Source organism: Nestor notabilis, unplaced genomic scaffold, assembly GCF_000696875.1.
Source record: "Nestor notabilis isolate BGI_N333 unplaced genomic scaffold, ASM69687v1 scaffold3758, whole genome shotgun sequence".
Lineage (NCBI taxonomy): Eukaryota > Metazoa > Chordata > Aves > Psittaciformes > Psittacidae > Nestor > Nestor notabilis.
The window spans coordinates 30,560-58,089 of NW_009938628.1; the positions used below are offsets into that span (position 1 = coordinate 30,560).

The 27,530-nt window shown below is 33.8% G+C and overlaps 1 protein-coding gene across 1 annotated transcript in view; it reads left to right on the forward strand.

The window, feature by feature from the left end:
• FMN1 (formin 1) overlaps positions 1–27,530 on the forward strand; it is a gene marked incomplete at its 5' end in the record, with an annotated part of 110,411 nt that overhangs the window by 13,727 nt on the left and 69,154 nt on the right. Inside the window, 3 exons of the mRNA XM_010019418.1 lie at positions 9,210–9,994; positions 13,050–13,200; positions 23,603–23,690. Coding sequence (XP_010017720.1) covers positions 9,210–9,994; positions 13,050–13,200; positions 23,603–23,690 — 1,024 coding nt within the window. The remainder of the gene's footprint in view (positions 1–9,209; positions 9,995–13,049; positions 13,201–23,602; positions 23,691–27,530) is intronic.

Here is a 27,530-nt window from a genome sequence, read left to right on the forward strand (position 1 = left end):
GTATATGTGCAGGAAACAAAACTTAGATGAATGTAGTGTCACAGAAACATTTACAGAGCAGATACAAAACAATCAGGATGAGGGAAGCAAACTTTAAGGCAACCTGGAAATCACTCTGTGAGGAGCATAGAAAAAAAGAACATTTAGAGAGATCAAAGGTCTACAAGCAACTGGAAGAGGAAATGCTGCAGCTTAGAAGAATATAGGACTGTGTGCAGTCCATAATGAAAGGGGTGGTTGGCATCTTGTACAGAATAATCCCTTGAAAAACATGGTCCTGTCAGAAAACAGCTAGACAGTCCTCGTGCCATAGATCTGCTTTGCATGGCTATTTATACTCTTCCTGTAGTGAGAAAAATGCAGGTGTGTTTGTTACATTAGACTTGCGTGATCTCAGAAAGCATAGCACTAGTATGAAAGAATGAGCTGATTCAATTCCTGCTTCCACTATATTCTGTTGTCAGCAGACTTAAATTCCAATTGTGGATCTTTTTTTTTTTTTTTTTTTTAAACTTATGATACATACATATATGTTTATTTTTTTAAAAAAAAAACTTTGTCTTATTTATTGTCTTTATAGAGCCATTAGACTCAATGTGTACAAATGCACTGGCCGAAAGTTTGCAAATAATGACAGCCACTTCTTGCTGGAGACAAGCACACAGGCTTTGCAATTGGAAGGGTGGTAGCATGGCAATTATTGATTCTGGGTCCTGGAAAATGGTAAAGAAGGGGAAAAAAAGGCAAAGAACATATATGAAGAATCATATTGCTGAAGAATGGGGTTTAATTTAGGAGATGAATCATTTTATAGTAATATGATAAAAGTGAAGGGTGACAACAATTTCAGTGACACATTTCCCAAGTAGCATACAGTTGAATATGCATGAAAGATGAATAGAAAGACAAAGAGAAAACCAGCACTGGGAATTGCTAGGAAATGAGTTCAAGGAGTGAAGTAAAGGAGCATTATAGGTGACATACTATATAAAGAGAGGACTGTGGAGAGTGGCTGAAGATGTTAATAAATGTTTCTTATTTTTGGATGCAGAACTGAGTCTATAGAAAAGAAGTATTCAAAATGTGTTATAAATGCAAACTATTTCTGAAGTGGCCTGAAGAACATGTTTCTGACTACACTAAGAATAGTTTTGACTGAAACTGGGACAATGATTTGAAGAATATTAGATACATATAAACATACAAGTAAATGTAAGATTATGTTAATTTAAATACTCACAATAAAAGTGCCATGCTTAATTTGAGTATTTTTGCAGCAGAGAGAATAGACATGTCAATATCTTCAGTTTCTCATTGATTTTCTGCATTCTGAGAATTGCTCTTTGCTAGTTTTGAAGTTTTCTAAGAATAAGAAAATACCAGAAAAACAGCAGATGGAGTACAAAACATAGGACATGTCTCAAAAATAGTTTTTCCTTAGGTTGCCTCTGAATACTTTCCTGTATTGAGTGTATTCCTTTCTCATACATTCAGTCAGTTGTTCATATAACTGTTTGCTTTTTTGATCTTGATTAGATGATGTTTCTTCCAGACAGGACAAGGAAAAAGATGAAATTAAGTGTATCATGTATCATGCCAATTATTTCAGTACAATCAAGAAGATGAGAGAGGGAAGAAATAGTAAAACTTCTTTACCATCTCCTTCCCTTTACACTAGTCTGGAAATACAAGGGATTTTTTTATTTTGTATACATCTGGATTGGTGGCATAGGAAGTAGAAATTCATGAGTGAATTCAGAATTGCAGGCTTATGGCATTACTTTGTTCTTTCTGATTGATAATTCACATAACTTGTGCAGTTATACTGACAATCCTTTTTTACATTAGTCAGGCCTTCATATAGTATAAATATGGGCCTTATAAAAGCTGGACATTCTAACTGCATCAAGCTTTCTGTCTTCTGTTACCCTCTCTGTAACAACTTCCTTAAGCTCACAGTAATATGCATTTATAATGAAACAGAGCTTTTAAAAACTTCACTCATTTTATGAATGTGCATTGTTTAAATATGGCAATCCATCTGTTAAGTATGTCTATAAAATATTAAGGAAGGAAGTTATGGAAAATGCATTCTGAGCCATTCTAAATGTGTAACTGATATACTCAAATACTGAATTATTAAAATTCTTATACAGCTTTATCATCTACATTTCCTTTCCATAAATGGAGATTTTTACTATTGTATTTTAAATAGTTAATCTATTAAAGATCTGCTTTGGTTTGTGGATGTTTAATGATATTTGGTATGTCAAAATGCAGTTTAATTACAGAGCTGAGTGTGCAACTTAGTTGCTGGAAGAATAATATCTTATTCTTTTAAGGTGTAATCAAATAGCTATATGTTTGGTGTCTGTTTATAGGTTTTACTTAAGTGTAGTTACCTGAGACTGGGGACCTGTTCATAATATATCCTTGTAGAAATGTTAACTGTTCAATATCAGCCTTCAGAAGTAACTGCAGGTGTTGTTAAATTTGAAGTTGTATCTCATAACATGAAACATATATATGTGAATCAAAAATGATATATTTTCACAGTAAATACTTAAATTACAAGCTTAAAGTGAATTAATGCTTATAATGTTATGTGAATTTTGAGCTATCTGTAGTCCTATATATAAGTAATCATGCACATTATGCTTTTTTTTTATTTTTTTTAAAATCTGTATTTTGCAGTGTAACTGAGTATATTTTAGTGATGTGCTATACCAGTAGTTTTGTACTCCAGAATTACTGTCTATAAGGCTATTTCTTTTTCAACTACCCAAATGCCAATAACTGTTAAATAACTAAATATTCAAAAATATCTAGAAAAACAATGTTCTGTATATCCACTATGGTAAAATTTCTTCCGAACTTCCCGTACTTTTGCTACATGTCCTCTATAAAACTATGTATTTAGTATTTTTAAATTAGAAAGAGAACTGAGCTCTGTATACATAGCCTCTACAAATATTTAGAGTTCTGGAATGTTTGAGAATGGTCAATCATTTAGCTTACCTTTTGACTATGAGGTGTAAGAACAGTCCTTGCTTCATACCCTTGAAAATGGTGATATATCATAGGTAACTGATTATATTGGTTGAGGTATTTGTTAGAGGGGAATTTTGATTTTTATGTAAATTGGCACAGGTTTAAGGGTTTCTTCATGGAGAAATCCTTTGCTAAATCACTGATTGTTGTTAAAATTTAAAACAAATGTATGTTTTTTTAAGGACAGAGATTTAACAAAAAAGGACCTTTTTTTTCTTTGTCAACACAATGCAAGAATAAAAAGTGTGAGCTCTTCCAAAAGCTGAAGATGAAATTACTTAGAATAAACAAAACCAAAAAGTCAGAGGCTGTCCATGAAAAGTTTGGTTTTCCTCTCTTTTGCATGCACAATACTTTGATGGCCACAATACTATTAAAAAAAAAACAAACCAAAAAAAACCCCAAAAAAAACCCCCCAAAAAAAAACCCCAAACAAACAACAAAACTGTAAAGTCTATGAAAATGGTTTTTGCTGGTAACTCAGTAAGTTATCTTTCCTTTCTCCTCTTTTGTTTTCATCTCTCTCACTTCCCCTCTAGAAACCATATCCTTAGATACTTTGTGTCTTCTTTGTTCCCATTTTTTTTCCTTTCCATGACTTGGCATAAGTAACTAATTAGATGTAACAATCAGTGTATAAAGTCAGAAGGGAATAAAATAGAGCTCACTTTCTCTCTACTACTTTGTTTTTCCAGGCTAATTAAGTTTAAAAACTAGTAAGAGTGTGTGTTTCTCAGTTAAAGACGAGGTCTGTCTCCGATATATATAGAACAGCTTTGTTCATTAAAGACGTGCCATTTTTACACAGTTGCTTTTTAGAGTAGAATAGCACTGTAAACACTAGAGAAATAATATTATGCATTAACAGTGAAGCATTAACTTACTATTTACAAAGCAAAAGTTCTGCATATTGCTAGCTCTAACCAGTGGTTTAGAGATCTTTTTTTCTATGTCTTACTGTTACACTTAGGATTTTTTAAAACATTTATGGTGCAAATAATTCTTGACTAATAACAAGTCAGCAACTGATTTCTGAGTGTAGGTTGTTGTAGAGATTTATGGTTTCTTCATATTCATACATAAGTCATTCAAAACTTTCCATATCAGAGCAGTTCTATGTCATGGTTAGAAAGTCTTTGCCCATATAAAATCACATCATATAAAGCAGTAACACAACAAATATACTTGAGCTGATTGCATTTAATTGACTATATAGACCATAATTGACCATCTTGACTATATTAAATGAGACCGTAATCTCTCTGCACAGAGAAAAGCTGTCACATTGGTATTTAGATTTGCCTGTGTCAATCCACATTATCATGTCAAAGACAGTGAGACAACCTGTAGGTTAGATTATCAGTGGGAGGATTTAGTCTTTTTTTTTTTTTTATAATTTTTTTTTGGTGATAAATTACATACTTTATCATCAGAGACTGTAATGGTTACTGGAAGTATAGTGCAGATTCAATTTTGGGGCTTTTTCTTCCTTTGAACATATGCTTTATATGTTCCTGAGCTTCACAGGACCAAGGCTGAGCTGCTGGCATTATTTTGGAAAATATATCTTGCCTTTTTTCTCTGTGTTGTGTCAAGTCACTTAGCAGCTGCATAAAGTCTCTCGACTCAAACACCAGAGGGGTGGGTTTAGGAGCAAGGACATAAAGACACTAGAAAGCCATTCCAAAACCTCCTCTTGTTTTCCAGGTTATGATATATCAGTATTTTGGATATTTACATTATCATCTTTGTATCATACCAATAGCATGTATTTTAGTAAGATGGGTGATTTTTTTCATAGGAGTGGCTTTTATTTTACCAGTATACCAGCATAAACAGTATACTTTTAGGAAGAGGGTAATACAGGTCTTCTAAGGTTACATATGAATGTCTGTGTTTAAAGGAATTGGGAGTCAGCTGGGATCATGTGCTCTGGTGAGGTGGTTTTAGTCAAAGAAAATGGATTGTGCCCATTCCAATGGCAGATACAAGATAAACCCTGCAAAATTAAAGAAACTCATTAGTAAGTACAGCTGTACTGGTGAGGCTTGAATAGCAAATGAGCACAGCCCTTATTTTGTCAGAATCAAAAGCGCAAAAACTCTGAAACCTGTGTTTCAAGAAATGGCACATTTGGAAGCAAAATAAGATTTATTAGAGAGAGGGATAGACCAAACTACCTATTTATTCAACCTCTTTAAAATGCATATTGGAAGCAGAGAGCTTTGCAAGAAAGGAAAGGGGGATTATCAGCCAGGAAGGCTAGTTTTTGAGGGAGAAAAGCGTAGAATTAAAAGGTAATAGACAACACTCCAGCTGAATTACATCTTGCAAAGCAAATTTAAGTGTTCAGTGGAAGTATTCTTCAACAATAGAAACAGAAAGAAACTAAGGACACAAGGAAAGTGTTATCTAGGAATGGTGAGGTGGAGACAAAGGCAATGTAGATTGAACCTAGAAAGTCAGCACCAAATCAACTGCCTCATATTTTAGTATCAGTGATTGTGAACACAGGGAGGGCATTTTTCTTAAACCGAACATACACACAGCTTTTAGTAGCTGAATAGAGCACAGGGGTTGTGTTTTTGCAACTGTCATTTCTGTTTATATATTCTAATATGGAGTTGTTGACTCATGATCACTTTGTGTTATGCTGTCACAGATCCTTTTCCCCAAGCATCACTGTATTTTTTTTTTTTTTTTTCCCATGTCATTCTGTTTAAAATAGCTGTGACCAAACTGCAGATAGCTTTTGGTCATTTTTCAATTTAACAGCAGTTCCCAAAGACTCTAGGAGTCTGGTCCATGATGTGCCAAGAAAACAGACTTGGTATATTGCCAACTTGATAGTAATAATTGCTGACATGATTCAGTAACAGTATGCTGAATAACTTGAACTGTATCTATCCAACTGAATAATTTGAACTCTATCTCAAGTTCCTGTAGATTTGAATTCCGCTAAAAATTGATTATTCCCACAAGCCACAGATACTGTTATGTAGCCATCATAAACATTTTGAAGGAGTGTTGACAGACACCTGGAAATAAACCTGTAAGTTTTGATAGAAATATGTATACTATAGTAAAAAGAACTTTCGTTCCCATTTAGATTGGTATTTTAACTGGAAATTCACAAATGCTTCTAGCATTAATTTCTGTTCAATAAAATGTCTCTGTTTTCACATATTTTTAATATTTCAGGATTCTGGTGACAGTATATAGTATAAAGGTAATTTTGATTGATTTATTTCCCACTTGAAATTGTGAGGTGGAAATAGTTTTATTATGCTGCATTTCAGTATGTTGGATTTGTTTAGAATAATATGAAGTACAAAAAGATTCCATTATTCCTACCCTTAGTCTCATGAATTGTAAGAAAGAAAAGATTTTTGTGGATATGTACTGTATCACCAATTGCTATAGAAAAATTTAGTGACCATGTAAAATGTTTTAAGCCACAGAGAAGTGAAAATTGTAATTTAAAAACCATTAAGTTTTAGTTATTGACTTACTTTTAGGAGTCAACGGTACCTAAGTTTAGTACACACTGGTTTTCTTTATTATTTATTACTACATGTTGATAAGGTATCTAACTAGTCCTTCATGGTATAATGAAGAAAATGTAATAAACTTTATACATACTTGCCATAGTACAAGACAGAAAGAGAACATTTAAATTCTACCTGCATGGAATGACTGGATGCTGTTTGATCTTCATTTAATTTGTTGTAAGATTTTAGAGTATTTCATCTCTTTGAAGAAATATTTGTCAGTAAGCAGACCTTTATTAAGAATGTGGTATGTGTATATTTAAAAATAGTACATACATATATATTCATGAAAATTCTTTTGAAAATACTATCATAGTTATGTGAATTGAAAATATTTCAATATTATTTAGACTTATTCATGTGAACAAGATTTGTTTTGAGATGTAAGGTAAATAAAATAAAAACTTGTTTTATTACTTATTCCTCTTTTATATTGGAGTCAGTTGGATAACAATGATTGTTTGCATTGATGAGATGTTCCAAACAGATTCCCAATGTCTCATTTTTGTTGTTTGCTTTTGTTTCTTTTGCTTAGTAATTTCAGCTTTAATTCTTGTTTATGTTAAAAGTTTATTATTTTTATTAACAGAAAATAATTTTGAAAATGTGAAAGAGTAAAAAGCAAGAAAAAAGTATAAAATTATATCTCAAATACAATTGTGAGTTTAAACCACCAATTTTATATAGTAAATTAAAGATGGAAGATCTGAGGTTGAAAATGTGCAGAATACTAACACAGTTGCTTTCATGCCCAGTTAAATGAAATAAGTAGTTTTGTTAAGTACTGTGCTTGTTTTACAGTGTGTTTTTAAGGTGACTTCAGATTTACTGCTGGGAAAATCTTTAACATTCAAAGTAAATTGTTCTGTTGGAGAGTTTTTGATGTCCAATAGGAGCAAAATACTATGATAAACAAAATGGCTAAACTGCCTAAGGCAAACCTACTTCATTACCTCATTTATGGATCAGCATGCTAAGTTTTAAAAAAGAGGTGATTGCTCTGGAGCTATTCAGATGGCAGAAAATCTTGTGATAGTTGAACTGAACTAATAATTAAGCTAAGCGACAACAAACTTTGATAGAGTAGCACAGGAAAAGAAAAAAAGCCAAGTAAAAAGTGTTCTATTTGTTGTACATAATAGTTCTAGTTCTTCTATAAAGGTAATAGAAATTGGGTTATTTCCAATAAAAATCTCTGTTCGATTCTCTTTGCAAAACTTTTGATTTCCTACCTTTACTCTGGCCAGTTAAGGGAAGGAGCATTTTGTATCCATATTTTCAGATTGTTTAATTTGGACCTTATCTTAACAAATTGATTAGAATGCAAGTTGATCATCCTGCTGTAAGAAGTACCATATTTTTTGCATACCTATTGAAGCTTCTTCGTATGATATAAACTATATTACACTAATCTTCCATGCTGATCTACACATGCATGAGTTAGATGTATAGTAATTAACGTTGTGATCTGTTAACTCTGATGTAATACTCAAGTTGGAATGTTAAGTAGGGAGTTCTGTATTGCCGCTTCTGACCAGCACATTGTGGGAATTTTTTAAGTGTAATTTGCTCTGCCTGCAGAAATTTGGAAATATCACAGCTCATTAGCTGCTTCTGTTGAAATGTTGGCTTTCATTTGTACAGAGATCTGAAAGAACCACGGAAAATGCTTTTTCAGGAGTCATTGACTTGCAAAGAAAGAACAGCAGTCAGCTGCCTGATAGTAGCATGGCATAACAGAAAATAGTTTGTAGAGATTCAGTCGTCTGGAAAAGCAGTATTGGGTTGGATTATTTAAGGAGAGATTTTTGTGTCAAATGTTTTGTATTTTTCTGATATATGGTAAGAGAAGTGTTTTATTTTTTTATTTCCTTAACTATATGTATTCTTGAAGGACTATTATTTCTTTCTACAGCAGTGAAGTCCTCTTGATCTTGATTCTAAGATTTATTTTCCTGAATTTTAGATTAGAATACATCTAGTAGAATTGAAGTTTCAATCTAATAGTAAAGATAAATTTGAAGGAGAATTTATATGTACTTTTGTGAATTAAATAGATGAGAACACTTTTAATAGATTGAGAAAGTATTTTGATTTGTTTATTTAATGTTTTCTTGGAGGGAGGAGGGGAATTTCAAGTTCTGTTCTGTTTAATCTATTTTTTACTTCCTAACATGTTAACTGTATATATGGGATATTTATGAAATTAAATAATCAATAAAATCATGTCACTAAGAACAATATCATTCGAAAAAGGTACATTTTTTCTCCATAATTAACTAGTAATTATTTCATTCAGAAATTAGAAACCAGGAAGTCTGCTTAAAGACAAGGTACAAGTTAGAATTTGCTAAATTGGTGTTCCAGATTTTGGAATATATTCAACAGGTATATTTTGTTGAAACATACACTGCTTACACTTGTTTATAGATTAGTAATAGCCTATTTATGTAATAGCTTGCAATAAAGCCATTTAGAACTGGGAAGGTGAAGTATATCTGTCTTGGCTTAAAGTAAGAATATAGACTAAATGTGAAGATTTTTAATTACAACAAAATAAACACTTTAGAAAATATTTGCACTAAGGCTTTTGTTGTTGTTCTGCAGTCTCGGTTTGAACTCAGGGTATTCCATATTCGTGGAGAACATGCTGTATCAACTGCTCAGCTTGAGGAAACAATTGCACATCTGAAGAATGAACTTGATAATAAATTAAACAGAAGAAACGAAAAAGCAAAGGATATTAGTGTTTCTACTGAAGATGATAACCCACCAAAGACATACCGAAATGTATGTATACAGACTGACAGAGAAACTTTCATAAAGCCTAGTGAAGAAGAAAACAGAGCTGTGAAAAATAACCAAATAGTACCCAAAAAGCTCAATATTTCTTCTTTGTCACATAATATTTCTGCCCAAAGTGAAAATAAGGACAATTACAATGTACAGTCTTCAGAAAGTGTCTTATTTTGTCAACCAAAACAACTGCTGCCTCCTCCACCACAACCACCGGTGCCGCCACCACCTCCTCCTCCCCTTCCTGATTCTTCACTACCAGGTTTAGTTCCTCCACCACCACCTTTGCCAATGTGTACGACTTCACTGACATCTCAGTTTGGATCTGGCCCACCACTGCCACCTCCACCTTCTGAAAGCTATAGGAATTTTCAAGCACCGCCACCACCTCCACCACCCCCACTTCCAGGGTCAGGACCTCCTGTTCCTCCTCCACTGCCTGGATCTGGGTTACCACCACCCCCTCCACCTCCTGGGCCTGGGTTCTTTTTTAATAGCACTTTATCTTCAAACCAAGGTCCTCGGAAACCTACCATTGAACCTAGCCGTCCCATGAAGCCTTTGTATTGGACACGGATACAACTACAAGATAGCAGGTAAAATACATTTATTTGGAATTGCTATTTATACACCACGATACAAGGGCATGTATACCATTTAATACTTAATAATAAAAAGATAACATTTTAGGAATGTATAGCAAAATCAGTGTAGAGGCATGGAATTTACGTGTTTGTTCAGGCTTCCCAGTCGCTTCAGGTAATACCATCTTCATAGCACTATGTTGTGTCATCCTCTATGATGCTAGTTTTAGAAGCAGTTAAACTGGAACCTAACCTCTGTGTATAATTCTGTCAGAGTAGAAAAATAAATCATATGTATAAATATATGCAGCTCGGGAACATGTAGCATGAAAAATCCATTAAGAAGGAGTATCAGTACTTATAGACACCTCTGTAGTTTAAAAAAATTGGTTAAAAAAAAAAAAGTTGCCAATCTTATTGTGATTTAGTGCTGGGATAAAATGCTAGATGTGCTTGAGGGAAGGGGTCTTTCCAAAGGGACCTTGAGATACTTGAGGATTGGGCCTTTGCAAACCCCATGAAGTTCAACACCAAATGCAAGGTCCTTCACCTGAGTTGGGGCAATCCCTAATATCAGTAGAGACTAGGGGGTGAATAGATTTAGAGCAGCCCTGCAGGGAAGAACTTGGGGATTCTGGTGGATAAAAAAAGTGTGCTGGCAAAGCAAGCTTGAAGCCCAGAAAGCCAGCTGTATCCTGGGCTGCACTAAATTAAGCATGGCTAGTAGGTCAAGAGAGGTGATTCTCTCCCTCTGCTCTGCTCTGGTGAGACCCCACCTGGAGTACTGCATCCAGCTCTAGGACCCCCAGTACAAGACATGAACCTGTTAAGATTGGGTCCAGATGAGGGCCATGAAGATGATGAGAGAGTTAGAACACCTTTTCTATGAAGACAATCTGGGACAGTTGGTCTTGTTCAGCCTGGAGAAGAGAAGGCTCAATGGACACCTTAGAGCAGCCTTCCAGGCCCTAAAGGGGGCCTACAAGAAAGCTGGAAAGTGACTCAGGACAACCTGTTCCAGTGCCTCGCTACCCTCACAGTAAAGAACTTTTGCCTAATATCTAATCTAATTCTATCCTCGTTCAGTTTAAAGCCATTCCCTGTTGTCCTTTTACTATACGCCCTTGTAAAAAGTCCCTCTCCAGATTTCTTGTAGGCCCTCTTTAGGCACTGCAAGGCTGTTTTAAGGTCTTCCTTGCACTTACATATATTTATAATAAATCGTAACTATAAAGTACTTAAGTATAAAAAATTATTTATGATTATTCTTACCTTTTGCTTTTAAGTTATTTTCAGGATTATATTTAAGCACTGTAAATTGAATATCTGTATTTAAATATATTTTAAAATTTAATAGTAATTTATTTTACTTTCATAATTTAAATTTTATTTTAGTTTACAACTTTTTGTCTGAATTTATTTTGATGACAAAAAATCATTCTGGTATAAGAAGGTGTCTTAGGGTGTTAATATTTTATATAAAATGTTTTATAGGAGCAAACAGTTTAATGAAATGTCAGTTATATTCTTTCAGTGATTCAGAGCTTGAGGTTTGAGCATTTTGATTTTACTTTTCCAAAGTTGCTAGTGAAAAATTGTTTCACAGTGAAGAAATCGTTGGTCCATAAATAAGTCTTATTGTAATTCTTTCTATTAATTCACTGAAATCAAAATGTTTGTTCTGAAACGTTGCTGGTTAATCAAGCTTTTGCTGAATCCAAGGTAAGGTCCCAGTCATAGCTTTCTGGTGAACTGCTGGTCACTAGGTGTAATGGTCCAACATTTTCATGGTCTGCACTAGAACCAGAAACTTCTTCAAGTGTCTGCTGCTCAGATCAGCAGCTAACAAGGACTTCAGAGCTCTTGTTATGAGCCAGAAAGAATCTTTCATTTTTCTATGTTGCCGACACTAACGCTAGTATCAAGGAGAGTGAAACTGTGGAGCTGTAAGCATGTCCTGTGACACGCAATATACTGCATCACTGGATGCTAATGGATTCCACATTCACAATAGTAAATGCACAGTTGAGTACCAAGTAAAAAAAATCCTAACTCAAGAATACCCCAAAAATTTTGTTTGCCTAGTTCTGTAGGCATTGCATTTTGTTGCAAATTACATCTAATAAAAGTATTTTTAGTGACATCAGCCATTTGTATTTTCTAGGGGGTTTCGTCACTTTTTCTTTCTTGAAAATTTCACTGCCTTGTAGTGACACCTGCTGGAAGAAGTGGGCCCACCTCCTGCTGATAGACAAGAGCACTCAGTTTTGTCCAACATATTTTCTAGAAGCATTAGAATTTTATAACAGCTCCATCAGAATTGAAGTGTCATTTTTGCAGCACTACATAGTATTTTCTCTAAATCCAGATAATACTAGAGGATTGTTTAAACAAGTTCCAGGGTGTTCCAAAACTATATCTGGTCTTGGAAGGCAAAAAACCAAGGAAAGATAATACACATTTAAAATTTACAATTGGTTGAATGGAGTGGAACACTGGTGAGTCTCAAAAAATATAGGCCATGTAATTAGTTTCTCAGAACTGCAACAAGGATAAATATGAGCATACGACAACTGCAGCTAACATGAAGTGAATCAAGTCCTATACAAATGACACCAAATGGTCTTAAAATATGGCTGAATAAATTTTGCTCACTATTTGTTGACATGGTTTATTTTTATAGGTCTAAATAGATTACTGGGAATTTTTCAAAAAAGCTGCTGTTGAAATGCTTCTAATCCTAGTTGAAGTGGCAGAAATCTCTTGAGACATATTTCGCAAGCTGCAGTTGTAATATTTGGTTGTTGTACCAAAAGCTACAATACAAATAATGCGTTTTGATAGTCTAGCAGTCATAGATACGGAATAGCTAAACTGTTTGGTACAGCCCTCTGCAAAACATTTTGACTCAGAGCAAGGTCTAGGGAAGAAATGCTGATTGTATAGCAGCAGTGCATGTTTCTTTGAGTTTTAAATCTATTGTGAATTTTCATCTGTTACGGTTAGGTCTATTACAGTTCTTCATAAAATTTTATTGGAAATTTAATTATTGCCTTTCCCTTTATAGGAAAACTGCTATGCCAACATTATGGGAATCATTAGAAGAACCTGATATACTTGATACTACTGAGTTTGAATATTTATTCTCCAAAGACACCACTCAGGAAAAACGAAAGCCATTATCAGAGACTTATGAAAAAAAAACCAAGGCCAAAAAGGTATTTATTGTTTCTTTGTAGTTGCTTCTTTTGCGTCACTGTTTAGTTTTACATTTTAAGAAAGCTCTCTTTTTGTTTGTGGTTGAACAAGCAGATAATAGATGGGTTTCTAAGTCTCATTTCAAAGCAAACTGCTGATTTAACTCTTACTTGAGCATGTGGGGTTCTTATTTGCATTGGAAGATTTCCTGCCTTTGAAAATGAATGTTCCACATCCCACTGAGGTAGAAAAAATATTGTATAGGAGAACTGAATGCAAGTTCTAATATGTATCTAAAAGTGCCAATATTCAGGCTGTGTCTGCCCTTGAACTGATTTATAATTAAAGTCTGTCATTAAGTTACCCTAGCAAACCTCTCTTCCACTGAGATTAATTTTACTGGAAAAATGAAGTATAAAGCAACATAGGGCTTTATATGTTAGATGTTTTGAAAAGGAATGCCAAAAAACTTTTTACTGGTGTAGATGAATGGCCAATTCAGGACAATCATGTCTTTAATGGACAAAAATTTATGCAATAGTTGTGTCATTACTGTAGCACAGATATTGTCTGCCTCAGACAAGATCCATTACAGAGAAAGCATATACTTGTCAATTACTGTGTGCAGAGAGGACAAAGAAAAGGCTTAGCAATATTCACTGCAGGAAAATTAGGCTAAATAGTAAAAAATAGTGTTATTCTAAAACAGTGTGGTTATATATTAGAAACCCATTTAAACATATACTGTATCATAAATCTCTTTGAGCTTACCTGCTTGGAACCACAAGAGGGCACTTTGTATGTAAGTTATGCTATCTATCTTTATTTTATAATACAATAATATGAAATATACATGCATAGATACATATCAATGCAATCAGATCTTTCAAAACATCTTTAATCATAAGCTCTTTGTACTGTGTTTTAGTGCAGAAGTTAGTGAGAAGTGTTAAATAAGGCTACAGAATCGATAAAATTCAAACTCGTGATACAAAAAGTGAAAATGAAAAACAGGGCCAAGACAGAGGCATGCTGGCATTTGTAAATACACCCTAAAGAAATCAGTAATGTTTACAATTTACCTCTTTCAGAAAAAAATATTTAATAGGAAACACAGGTTTTAAAGAACTTTGAAGAAGAATGTAACCAGTGTAACTTGGAGAAATCATATGAACAAATAATTGCCTTTCTATTTCAAAATCTCACCAATTAAGTGAATTTACTTATTTCTCCAGATGTATGACAGCAAACCAGGTAGACAATTAGGCCTGTATTCTGAAAGATGAAATCTCTTAATTCTTTTTCCTTGTTGTTTTGTAAACTAACTTATTTGCTACAGCAGCACATTTTTTTAATAACCTTTCTTAACTTTATGCAAAATCAAATTGGATAATAGTTTTTCCATACACTATGGAAAATAATGGTATAATGATAAGTACTATTTCTCGTGAAAAATCGATGTGTTTCCTCTCAAAGATATCTTCATTTATGTTACTGTTTCAATTATTCTGTTTTGCTATTAATTAAGGAAATGAAAATATTCCTTTAAAGTACTGTGCGAAAATAAAAGAATAAAGAGATAAAGAGTTATATCAACTATTATGTCTTTAATTTGGTAAAAGTCATGGAATTATGATCATGATGTTATAAACCATAGGAATTGTAGGGCTTTCTGTGAAAAATTTAAAAACTCATGGTCGACAATACTAAGCTTTCCATCATTTGGTCAATTTAAACATTAAAAATAAATCAGTTTTCAAAATTCAGATGAAATTTTAATTTAATTGTCTATAGAATTTTCCTATTGTAAATCCTGCCTTTCCACCTTTCTCTGCTAAATGGCTTGTAGCTGCTGAATTTTTACAGACAGTTAGTCCTCTTAGATGGTCCTATGTTTTTCTTTGTCACTCTGAAAGCCCAGATGTCTGCAGGCTGGCTCCGACGGATCAGTGTTGGTGGGCTGCAAGTGATACAGCAGTAGAGAGGCATTTTATTTACATACAGGAGGGTTTATTAGTAGATAGTAACAGAAAGTTCCCATAGATTAATGTAAAACTCTCAGTTCTGCTGGCTCATTTATGCTTTCTCATGCTTTTTCTTGGCTCAACTTTTCTTGCCTTTTTTCTAACAATTTTATCTATCTACTAGGGTTTTGAGAGCAATCTTTTTCTTTGCTTCAGTACAGAAATTTGTGCTTGTCTGGCCTTAAGGATGCTACAAGTGTCACAGTGTATCAAATTCTATAGTCTGTCTTTCTACAGACATTAGGATAGACATATGAATCTTGCCCTTCTCTGCAGAAACATTTTTATTTCATACCATCTTATACAAACTAAGTTCAGCCTCCTTGGTATTTTGAGAAATGACAGACTAATAGGTGGTACAGGATTGCTTATTAAATCATGATTACTTAATAATTTTCTTGAATTAATTACATCATGAATTACATCAGTGCTTAGCAATCAAATTCCTTATGCAATTGAAAGTAAGATTCTCTCTTTCAAATTAGACAGGAATTGTTTCTCATTTAATTGGGTCTACTTTACAAGACTAAGGCGACTTTAACAATTAGTAGCTTGGCAAATTATGACTTCTCTACCACCTGTTTACATTCCTCTTGCAGTTCTAAATGAAATAATATTCAATTTATTATCAGAATTGTTATTATGGCAGACATCTACCATTTTCAGCCAGAAATACATAAATCTTTACCTGCATAAATGGAAGGGATGGTCTGTTTTCCAGTAACATTTGGCAAGTTGTGCTCAGAAGGGAAACTTCTGAGTATATATTTATATTTATATGTATACTCATATATATTTTAAGTACATACAATAGAATATATAATTTATAAAATAAATATTTGTAATATGGAATATATTTATACTCATATGTATACTCAGTGTCAAAATAGGAGAACATATTGAGGTTTCTCTGGGCATCTATGCTGGATCTGGTTAGCTCGGTATTTTCACATGTGACCTAGATAATGAAATATTAACTCTGCAGCCACCACGAAGTTGCAAAAGACTTCAAAAGTACTAGAGTAGACCCTTTAGAAAGCTTTTATGTGTCAGGGATATGGTCTGAAAGATAGGGACTAGCATAAATCTAATACAGTTAACCACGGCTCACAAGAGTAACATGAATTGTCAAATCATGGTGTTACTTAAAAGGGAAAACAAAACTTTGATAGATTAGTAGAAGTATTTCTTGCAAAACAATTTACTCAGCCATGTCTCAGTTAAGAACTGCATCTAGATTTAGCCACTACAGCCCTTCATTAGAAACGTTTAGTAACTGTAAAGAGTCAAGAGTGAGAATGATGAAAAGTGTGAAAGTTGTCTCTGAGAAAAGAATTGAATTGTTATGATTGTTTAGTCTAGAAAAGAGAAGGTTGATTGGGACACACAGGAAGTGTCATCAAGTGCGTGCAGCTGCTGCAAAGAAAAATTATGAAAAGCTTTCTAAGAGTAAGGATACCAGAGGAATGCAGAACAATTTTGGCTAGGGAGGTTGTGTTTCTATATTGGGAGATCTTTACGAAAATTTGTTTAGAATGATACACATATAGTTGATACTGTCTTGAAGTGCATAATGCTTTGGATGACATCATGATTCCATTACTCAGTAAAAACCATAAAGTCCACTTTCTTTGGAAGTCCACTTTCATCCATTGTCCTGTGGATGAAAACAGCTAGCTATCCTTTTTTCCCAAGTAGAAGCATTTTCATGATTCACAAATTCTTTGCTTTCATGCCTGCCAGAAAATGGCTTATCATGGAATAGTTATTAATTGAGTTACACTAGTTTCTACTGTAACTAGTTACACTTATTGAGTTACTCTAGTTTCTAGAAGCTATCATCCTGACATGAGGATGAAATTATTAGAATTTGAAATGCAGTTATTGAAAAAAAAAGATATTCTAACAAGTACGTAGGAAAAAAAGGAAGGCAAACTAAGAACCTTCCAGCAGCATATAAATGTATATAAATTGCTTAAAAGACTGAATAGAGGGTGATTTATTTTTTGCCGTATATTAACTTATTTTGGAAAATATAGTACATTCACTTGATAGTGAAGCAATGTAAGAATAATATAGTTTAAATGAAGGTCAGATGTACCTTTCTGGTATACTTGCATATTGAAGTTTGTTATGGTAATGCTTATCTGGGCTTAGAAGTTCTGCAAAGTGTTTAGCTGCTCATGCTTCTTCAATTGTTCACTCCTTTGGAAAATTTAGAAACTTTGGAAAAGACCTCTTATATTTTCCCAACTCTACATCATTTGAAATATTTCAGAAAACCCTGAAATGCAATCTGGTAAATAAAAGTTCCAAAGTATTATGTAGATAATGATCAAAATAAATATTTATTTTTTTAGGCATTATGTCTGTCTTTTCTAGATGAAGATGATTTACTGTCTAGATAAAGATATTAGTTATGTCCCAATATTAGAGCAAAATATGGTGCAGTATATTTAAGAATTAATAAATATGATTCTTCTTTCATAAAAATGTTCCTGAAGTGTGAGACTAAAAGCATTATAATCTTATATGAGGTAAAAAAATGCAGTATTTTTTTTGATGTGATATTTATGAAATGGAAAATAGACTATTGCTTGCTCGGAAAAGGGGCTTTCCCAGAGACTGTAGATGGATAAATAATGTATGGAAGGAGTAGGTTTTATTTTGTAGCATAGTTCTGAAATGGCTGAATTTGCAGCAGGCAAAGTTGTAGTTACTGGACAAAATTAAAGTTTATTAGCACATGAAAAAGAATCAGATTTCTCTCTGGTTTGGTTAATTCAGTTTGCTTAATCTAAACACAAAAGTTACTGGTACAATGAAGCTTGGCAATAAACATTGGATCTAAAAGTATTTATACTATGTAAGGTGGTGTTGTCTTCAGTTAAACTTTTTCAAATGCATGTAGCTGGTCCCACTTTCAAAATTGCTTAGAAGTTACACCTTGGAAATCAAGAAGAAAAAGGACTAGATCCACCAGGTTATTTTAGTATGTAACTTCCATTTAGGGATTAATTCTAGTGGTCATTTAGACTTTAAATGCCTTTTGAATATGAATCTTATTTTTAAGTCCTATTTTTAAAGTATCCCTGACGTGCTTGTGGAAGTGCAACTGTTAATCTAGACTGTTTTCATCATCATGTCTACATCTTGTTATGCTTAGATTTCAGGTGTAGCATTCTAGACATATGATTTCTGCACCTATTGTATTATCCACTAACACTCACATTAAATCGTTCATCTAGGAATGTATGTTTATTAAAAAAAATAATTGTAAGTTACATTTGTCAAATTGTAAATGGACTTCAACTACAAAGTTTTATACACCAACAATGTTCAACTGTAAGTATATTCAGTACAGCAACATTAAGGTCCTTAGTTGTTCATGAAAACAATGAAAACTGAAATAAATTAGCATATTGAAACTCTAACCTATTTTTCTGAAAACAAAATAAACAAACAAAAACCCAAACCAAAAACCATTCGTTGCTTTTAAAGAAAAAGAAATCAATAGATTTAAATGTAATTTGAAGGATCTAACATCTTTCTCAGACTCTAAAATTATTCTATAGATGTTTTCATGTCAGATAAAGGACTGAAGTTTACATGTAAAAAATTTGGCTTTCATTCATTCTAAACTGTTAACATTTCTCATCTGTACATAACTATGAAAATTTTTAAGCTGATTGGCACATGTAATGGTTTTCAATCCATAAGTTTTCCCTTTCCTATTAAATTTGCAGAACCAAAATCTGTTCTTGTAATACTAAATAGAAGAAAGGCAGAATTATGACAAATATTTTGGAATTAAATAAAAAACATGATTCATTATATATTAAGCTATGATACCCTGTAAGCCTGAAAAAGAGGTAATTTAGAGATGAACATTCCTTTACTATGATTTATTCCAAGTGCATTCTGTAGCACCATTGCTGGACTTCAACATATTTTGAAGCTGATTTAGTATTTGAGAACTTGTTAGTAACTTATTCTCAAAACCTCAAGTATTTTCTATACTTTTTCAAGAAACAAGATAGTTTCATGTTTGTGATGCCACTCCATCTTACAAAAAGAATGAGTATATGTTGAGTAATTTGTGTCAGGTGTATGCTCCAAATGAAAGTCCATCAATCATTTTTGGCCCTTTAGTGCAATGATTATCATTTCAAAGATGCAGGAGGACATTAAAGATAATGGCTTTTCTGTTGTCTATTATCTCTAACAGACTTCACGTAATTATTAACATGTGTTCTCATTTAAGAAGAGTGTCAATATTTTGAGTGAATTGCATTTTTTTAACTGAAAGGGATATGTCTGTCAGCAAGTTTTTTATCCATCTAACTAAATGAGGAATTACAGTTAATGAATTTTGTGTTTCTGCAAGAAGGGCAGATATTGCAGAAAATGTTGGAAGCTTTGCAGGGCTGAGGCACAATGACTGTCTTCAGCTGTCTGCAGAAGATAATAAAGAGTGTTCAAACTTGAGTAGAAGTAGTAAAATACTAGTGCTTGCTCTTTGGAGGCACTCTATTTTTATTTTTTGTGCTGTACTGAGAAGAATGAATATGTCATTTCCTTATTTACCACAAAGCTTTGCAGTCATGTAGGATATGGAAAGTATCTGTAAAGGGTAAATATCCATTTTATGCCTTTGTCTTGGTTTTATGTTTTTGATAGGAATAAAGATATTGAAGTAAGTTTCTTACTAGCTCATTTCTTATCTCCTATTTTATCCTGAGAAATTGCCATTTACTAGTCCTTTAGCAAAAGGCTAAAAATACTAGGTTTTTTTCATCCAGTAAGACTCTAAATAGAATAACGTCTCTTAAAATATTTTTTAAATATTAAAAAAAAGATAAAGCTATGGTTCATCTATGTTAAATAAAAAATAGTTAAGCTTGGCTCTCCTTTGAAAAGACATAAGAGATAATGTCTAGTCTTAAGCTTCTGAAATTTCATTGGTACCTCTTGGACTGTTTATGTAGAATGGCTAGAGGGGCATATTTACTTCCTTCTTGTAGAGGATATTCTTTGCTTGAACACAGTTTCAGCAGACTATTTGTGGGTCAAGGCTGTTGACTTCACCACAAAAGTTAATGAGTGGGAATGGAGGGAAACACTGACATGCAGTACAGCTTTTTAGCCTATGGTTTCTCAATAAATTTAACTATTATGGAAAGAATCCATGCACCAGCAGGAGGAAGGACTTAGTTTTTAATCACTAAAGTAAACTGAATCTGATTTCAGCACCACTAAGTGTCCTGGACTGAATGTAGACATTGCACTTAGACAAAACAGTGAAGTCTGTCCTATAATATTTCATTAAATACATTTCTGGCTACAGTAGAGAAACACCTTTTAATGGGAATGACAGGGTAATTTATGAATGCATTCAAGCTTCAGTATGTCTCCACTTTTAAATTAGGTTACAAGTATTTGAAAGATGCAGAAGATCCACTTGTATACAGCAAATCAACTCAATAATATTAAAAAAATAGTCAGGGAACACCACATAAAGAAAATAATGTTATGCATCAGTGAATTAAATGAATTAGCACCAGCAGTTACAATTTTGTCACTGAGCCAGAAGATGCTGCATCCATTACAAGGGTACATTCACAGTCTAGAAGAGCAGCCGGCAGCTGGCAAACCCTGCCAGCTGGCATAAAAGTACCAACCGGCGTCAGCTGGATTTTAGCTGCTTACCTGTCGCTGCCAGCTACAAGCAAATCCCAATATGCTGAAGGGTGATCAGTGATTTGTCTTTTAAAAGCATAGACTAACTCAGTGCAGTCTTTACAAACTTTCACTTCATTTGCCTTTTTTTATGAACTGGAAAAGGGCTGATATTTTTTATGTCTCATTTCTATTTGGAATTCACACGCATGTTTAATTCCTTGTCACGGTGACTGCCCAGAATAATCAGAATTTTGGGGAAAATTAGTGTCTCTGAAAATATGTTCTCTGTTGCAAGATCTTTCAAGTTACACATTGGTTCTAAAAATCTATGATACAACTGTGGTTTTAGAGTATTTTATGCCCAATTTGAGCTATCCTCTTGTCTTGTTGCTCCATTTTTGCTCTCTAAGGAATAAGATATTAGCTTTCAGTTATAGATTTCAGTTGGTCGAAGCTCTTTCAGGTAGTCTGAGTCTAGTTTGATGCCTGGTAATTGTGAGCATGTGTACATTTGTCTAAAATGTGTGTGAACACAGAGTTAGCTGACCATTTTAAAACATGAATCTCTGGTTTAGCTTTTAAAATTATACAGGGTCATCTTTAAATTTTTTTTCACTAATCTGTGAAGGAGGAAGTCTTGCTTAACAATGTGAGCTAGTTTGATCGTATCTGGAGAATCATAGAATCATAATATATTAGCACTTAAAAATACTTTAATAGTATAATTTCAAATATCATATTGTCTACAACAGCTATAGTCTGGAAAGGTTTTGCCTCAAACTAGGCGTGTCTAATGGGGTTTATGACAACGTATGAATTTGCCCCTGAATAAGGTCAACTTGGAGGTCAGTGAATGCTATACAAATTGCATACTACTCAAGCCTGTAATTATCCCTGTAAGAAGTTAATGTGCTGTGGAGTTCAGCAAATTCATGTAAAGCTTCAGAAATTACCAAGATAAACTGAGCAGTTACATTTGCAGTGAAAAAGCACAGTCAACAGGATGTGATGCTTACAGAGTATTCATTTACAGTAACTGGTAGCCACATCATCTTGTCTGCTTGTGTACTCAGGAGATGAAGACCCTGAATTGTTTCTCGTTTGAAGAAAACACTTTAAATAGTATTGCTTTCTTACTATCCAGCTTACATGCTACCTCAGGATAGGTTTTATTTCCAATTGTGGCAGAAAATATGCAACATCTACTTTAACATCCATTCATTAAATGTTGAGTCCCTACAACAGGGACATAAAATACCTGTCAGATATTTGTTGAAGGCAACATGTATACCAGCTTCTTCATGTATTGCCCAATTTCAATACTCTACAAATAAGAACTAACTTTGCATTTTCAGATGAAAATGTCACTATCATTTCTCTTTTTCCTGTATTTTTCAGTTACAAATCTGCATTTCATATAGTTGAATGACTAAGTAGTTGCATAGTTAAATATTCCTAAATCCCATAAAACATAGGTAAGAAACATTTGCTTGGGCTGGTACAAATTTTGTTAGTAACTCTGCAATGTGAGCGTCTAAAAGAATATTACAGGGATGAGGGATAAAAATTACCTAAATTTTTTAATGTTATTAAATATCTAAATATTATTGTCACCCACCTATTAAAAGAAAATTTTGGTATGTAGATTAAATATTGTTCAGATACTAGAAATACTAATTTAGGGAAAACTTTGCTATTAGTTTTCATTTTACATGTGAGTTAGTATTTTTAATAGTATTTGTTCATCAACACTATGAAGTAAGGCAACAGCTTGGGTATGAACATTTCTTATTTTGAAGAACTTACATCTGTTTTGCATTTTGTGATGTACTGCTGTTGTATCTTTGTATCTTCCTCATGACATAAATCGAAATCACAAATACCAACAGTCCAAACATTGTGGGAAGTTTGGTTCTGGTATTTCCAACATCTGAACTACACTTCTAAAATTCTTGGTTTACTTTTCATTATTTATGGACTGATCCACATCAGTATCACTAACTTCAACCAGCCAAAATAATTTGCTCAAGGTTTCCCTTCCTCCTTTTCTTCTCCTCCCCCACCCAACATCTGAAAAGATTAAACTCTTAATGTCAGTATATTATACCAACAAGTGCCTGTTACCCAAAATGTGAACAAAATCCTCAAATCCTTGTGAAGAGTCAAGGGTGTGGAAGAAGCACTTTCAGACAAGAGTGAAAAACATTCTTCCAGTAATCCAGAAATTGTGTTGAGAGGGCTTAAGAAGACAATTTTCCAATTCTCCTTGTTCAGGAATTGATCCTTTGTCCGAAAGATAGACTTAAATGTGTTCACACTGAAATTTAAACTAGCAGACAAACTAAACAACTTGTGATGTACTCAGAGTGTCTTAAATAGTTCTGCCTTGATCACCTCAAGGAAAAGAAGGAAAAAATAAATTCCAGAATAAGTATTTCATATGCCTTTTTTTCCCTTCTTAATAGCATCTTACAAGTAAAAGATGATGTTCTTTACTAGACCTGGTGAGAATTCAAGCTTACATTTATCAGCCATTTGTTAAGGTGAAGAACATAGAGATAAGATGAATTTCTTACTACCACATTTAGTTAATAAAAAGGTTTGATGTTTGGAGAGACCTTCAGTTCGATTCACAAATTAGCTTCTGTCATTAATGTGAATGAATTCTTTGTAGAGTGTTCATTTGATATCAGATCATTTTGCATCATCTTTCTAGATTATCAAACTGTTGGATGGAAAACGGTCTCAAACTGTAGGAATTTTAATATCCAGTTTGCACCTGGAGATGAAGGATATTCAACAAGGTAGGTGTTTCTTACACTTAATGCATCATATTTGCATGGGTATTTTTTTCTCATAGCCCCCTTCAGAGAATTTCGTACATTACAGAATGTGCTTTGACTATTATCTTCTTTAAGATATCAGAAGAATCATTCTTCTAGTATAATTTTACATTACACAGTATATGTAAAAGTTTCACCTAAATGATCAGAATTGCATTTAGATACAACCTTCTATACCATTTTAGTTAGCGTATCACTTTCAGTAGTGTTTTCTCAAAACTGTTTTCTATTTCTCCCCTACAGTTTTTTTTTAAGTCCTCCACTGACAAAAATTAAATGAAATGCTTATATACAAATCTTTTTGGCTTCAAACATGTAGCCAGTATTTGTTGAATGTTTAAATTTTAAAAAACACTTTCCAAACTAATGCAGCTACCATGTACCAATGATCAGAAAGATGATTACTGGATTGCATTTTTCAAAGCATAGGGCTACTCAGAGTATAAATTCCATTACTAGTAGAAATTATCTTTGTTTGCCAGTAGAACTGTGGAGAAATACAGAATTTTCAGAACACTGGGGTAATTCAGATTCTGTTTATGTTCTGGATTTTAAAAGATATTGTTTAAGTACATTGTTTATTTTTTTCACATTAAAAAAGGAAAATATTCACCATTTGAAACAACTGCTGGAAGAATTCAAGTTGGTGTCTCCTTTTTGCTATTGTTTTTTCTCCATCACATGCAAATACTGGGTAGGGTGTTGAGATGCTGCTGGCATTGATTATTATTAATTTCAGAAGAGCCTTTGAGCATCTAGCACTTTGAAAGCACAAAGGCTTACAGATGTCTCTTGGAATGGAGGGAAACAATGAAAAGAGGAATAATCTTGTGCCTGCCAGTATTGTGTGAAAGGTATGAGAATGAGGTGGAAAAAAACTGCTATTACTAAAGGTCAGAATAATTTCCTGGCAGGAATTACAGCAGCATAGGATAGAAGCTGTATGATAAAAACTGAGTAGTATTCTTAAGTATCTTCTGAGATGTTTTCATGACTTTTTATTTTCCATGCCATGATGTTCTACTAAAATAGAACATATATCTCTCTCTTTCTCAGTCATTTGCTATGCTTCTATAGCTTTTGAAACTCTCTGGCCAATTTGTACCAAATTTAAGAGAAAAGAATAAATCAAATGTTTGGTATGTATACAGTAGCATTTTAGGTCAAATCAGCAGTACATTTTTGAATCAAATCTACTAGTTGTCCCCTTTGTTGTGTTTGCATTGCAGAGCAATGCAGAGCAGTCTCAGCATGCACAAACATCATTCAGAACTAAATTGAATGACAAGATTTGCTCTAGAAGCATACCAGCAGTCTCCACTTATAGCAGGCTTTAAATTATGCTGAATCAGATCAGAGATAGTTAAAACTCCTTGAAATATGTATAGTGTGAACACTGGATCCCCAGTACCAGCTGTTGCTGTCTACAAATCTATTTCTAAAGACTACACTACTTGCAATTGAAGACATAGCTAATGTAGTCCTACAAGTTTAATAAAAATTAGAGAGTTGGTAGAAAAGAGACACCAAAACAAGTGCTGTCACTGAAGGAAAGTTTATAACTCATCACCCTCTCTATTCTGAGGTAGCAAATGACTGGCCTGTCACCACATGTGTTGCTCAAGGCAGCAACAGGGTATGCTGCCTCTTGCTTATGGAAGCAGCTAGGAAATGCAAATGGGATTTGGGAAAATTGTTAATGGAACTTTTTGAAATACACTAACAAAGCAGAATGAGTGATTCCAATCAAGATTTGTGTTCAGAGACTATCATCTAGGGAAATAAATCCCAATATGCCAGACACAGGGAAAAAATCTGTTCTGTACGGAGGATCTTCAGTAATGCATACTACAATGAAGACAACAGTAGAATTATGCTTGTTTCTCTGCTAGTCTTTATCCCCTAGTATTTTTTTTAATTTAAATCTGTGTGCAGACCTGCCTGTCAGCAGACAAATTCTTTAAAGGCTGCTAGAGTCAATATAATGAATGGAAAAGTATCATAATATAGCTCATGACAGCACCTAACCAAAAAACCGTATGATCACTGGGTGATGAACATCAAAGGGTTTTTTCTACAAAATGAAGTTACGAAGAGCTATCTCTTGGTAACATGAAAAATAAGCACTCCTCCATTTTTTCAAGCAAATTTCCATTGCATAATTCAGAATGTGAAAGATGGGGAAGAGAGAAGTTCATGGTCTTTGGCAGCTTGCAATAGAGAACGAAGAAACTTGAAGCAAAAGAAAGTAAACATGAAAAGAAAAGGATATCTAATTTTATTCCAAGTTTTTCTGACCATATTTGTTGAAAAGGCATGTACAAATTAATTTACTGTCTATGTATAGTGTACTGGTTACTGCAACTGAAGTAGCAGTTACAGAAATACAGATAAGAAATAGGAAATATTTCTACAGATAGAAAAACTATGCATACAGATGTGTGCAAAATTGTAGAGAAGACAATACAAGAGTAATCACAAGAAACAGTACATCCTTCTTTAAAATAGTGTGAGATTTCTGCATCTATAGGATTGCCCTCTCAAATTAAATAGCTTCACAGCATATTCTGTAAATAGCTCGCAGTACAAAACAAGCAAGTGACCATCTCTGGCACCCAGATGTTTCATTTTTGCATTTGATAATGAGCCAGCTGCCACACCTCAGGAAGGGAATCTCCCACACGTGTTTGTTGGAGAGAGTGAAGTTCATCCTTTGCAGATAAGTTTAAATTCTTGCTGTGTATGAATACGGTCTAGGTAGAAGACAAAGAAGACGTGAATATTTTGGCTATTTTAGGTATTACATGATGCAGAGGGACAGTTCAAATTGTCATGCTGTTCCTGTCCTAATACTCAGCTTTTTGGTAGTTGGGAGAGGTGAAGTAAACCTAGGTGTTTAATGTTCTGAGATCACTAACAAATTTTATCAGTGAATCTGGTACTGAAGAGTGTAATGTATTTTCTGATTAAACCACTATTTAATAATATTCATTTCCTGAGCAGAAGAAGCAGACAAAAATCTGTCTCAATATTCTATAATGGATCTGCATTTTTCATGTAAAAATAAAATAGCAATAATCAAATCATGCATAGGTTTAAGATTATTTTCAAGGTTGCTTCTCTCCAGTTTTTAAAAACCTTTATGAAGAAGAGATGAGGGATATCGGAGATCAGCTGCTAGGTAAAGATTGTGCTTTAGCACACTTAGAGAAGTAATCTCCATTTCGTAGCAGTGCACTTCTATCTTACTTTTCCTATTATTGTTCAGCTGAAATTACAGCTTGAGAGACAAACTTGTGGCTCAAGAATACTTGTGTGGCTTTACTGTGGAAGTATTGTAACTTGCTTCACAGGTGTTTCAGTTCTGTTTCTAATGGGAAATACTGATTATAACTGCGTGCAAAGACCCCCGGTGGGCACTGGCCTCAGCTTTTTACAGGGCAACATTTCAATTCCCAATATAGTAGCTAGCAATAGCAGTATACTCGAAAATACATAATGATACCTTTTCCTGCAGCATACATAGTCTGTGCTAGCTTCCCATGAGCTACTGAGATCTTTGTTCAAGAGTAAACTGGCAAAACTGTGGGGTGGCCCAGAGGAAAAATAGTTTTAGTTATGAAAATGGGATGTAGATAAAATGTAGGTGACTATGTCAAGTGGAGTGATTATCCCAAATCCCTCCCTACTACCTCCATAGTACCTGCATTTTGCCACTAAAATTATGACGCACCAGAAGTTCTGCTTCTGTACAGTGTGCACAGAGTTCACTGTCTAATTCCCTTGATTTCCATCAGGATG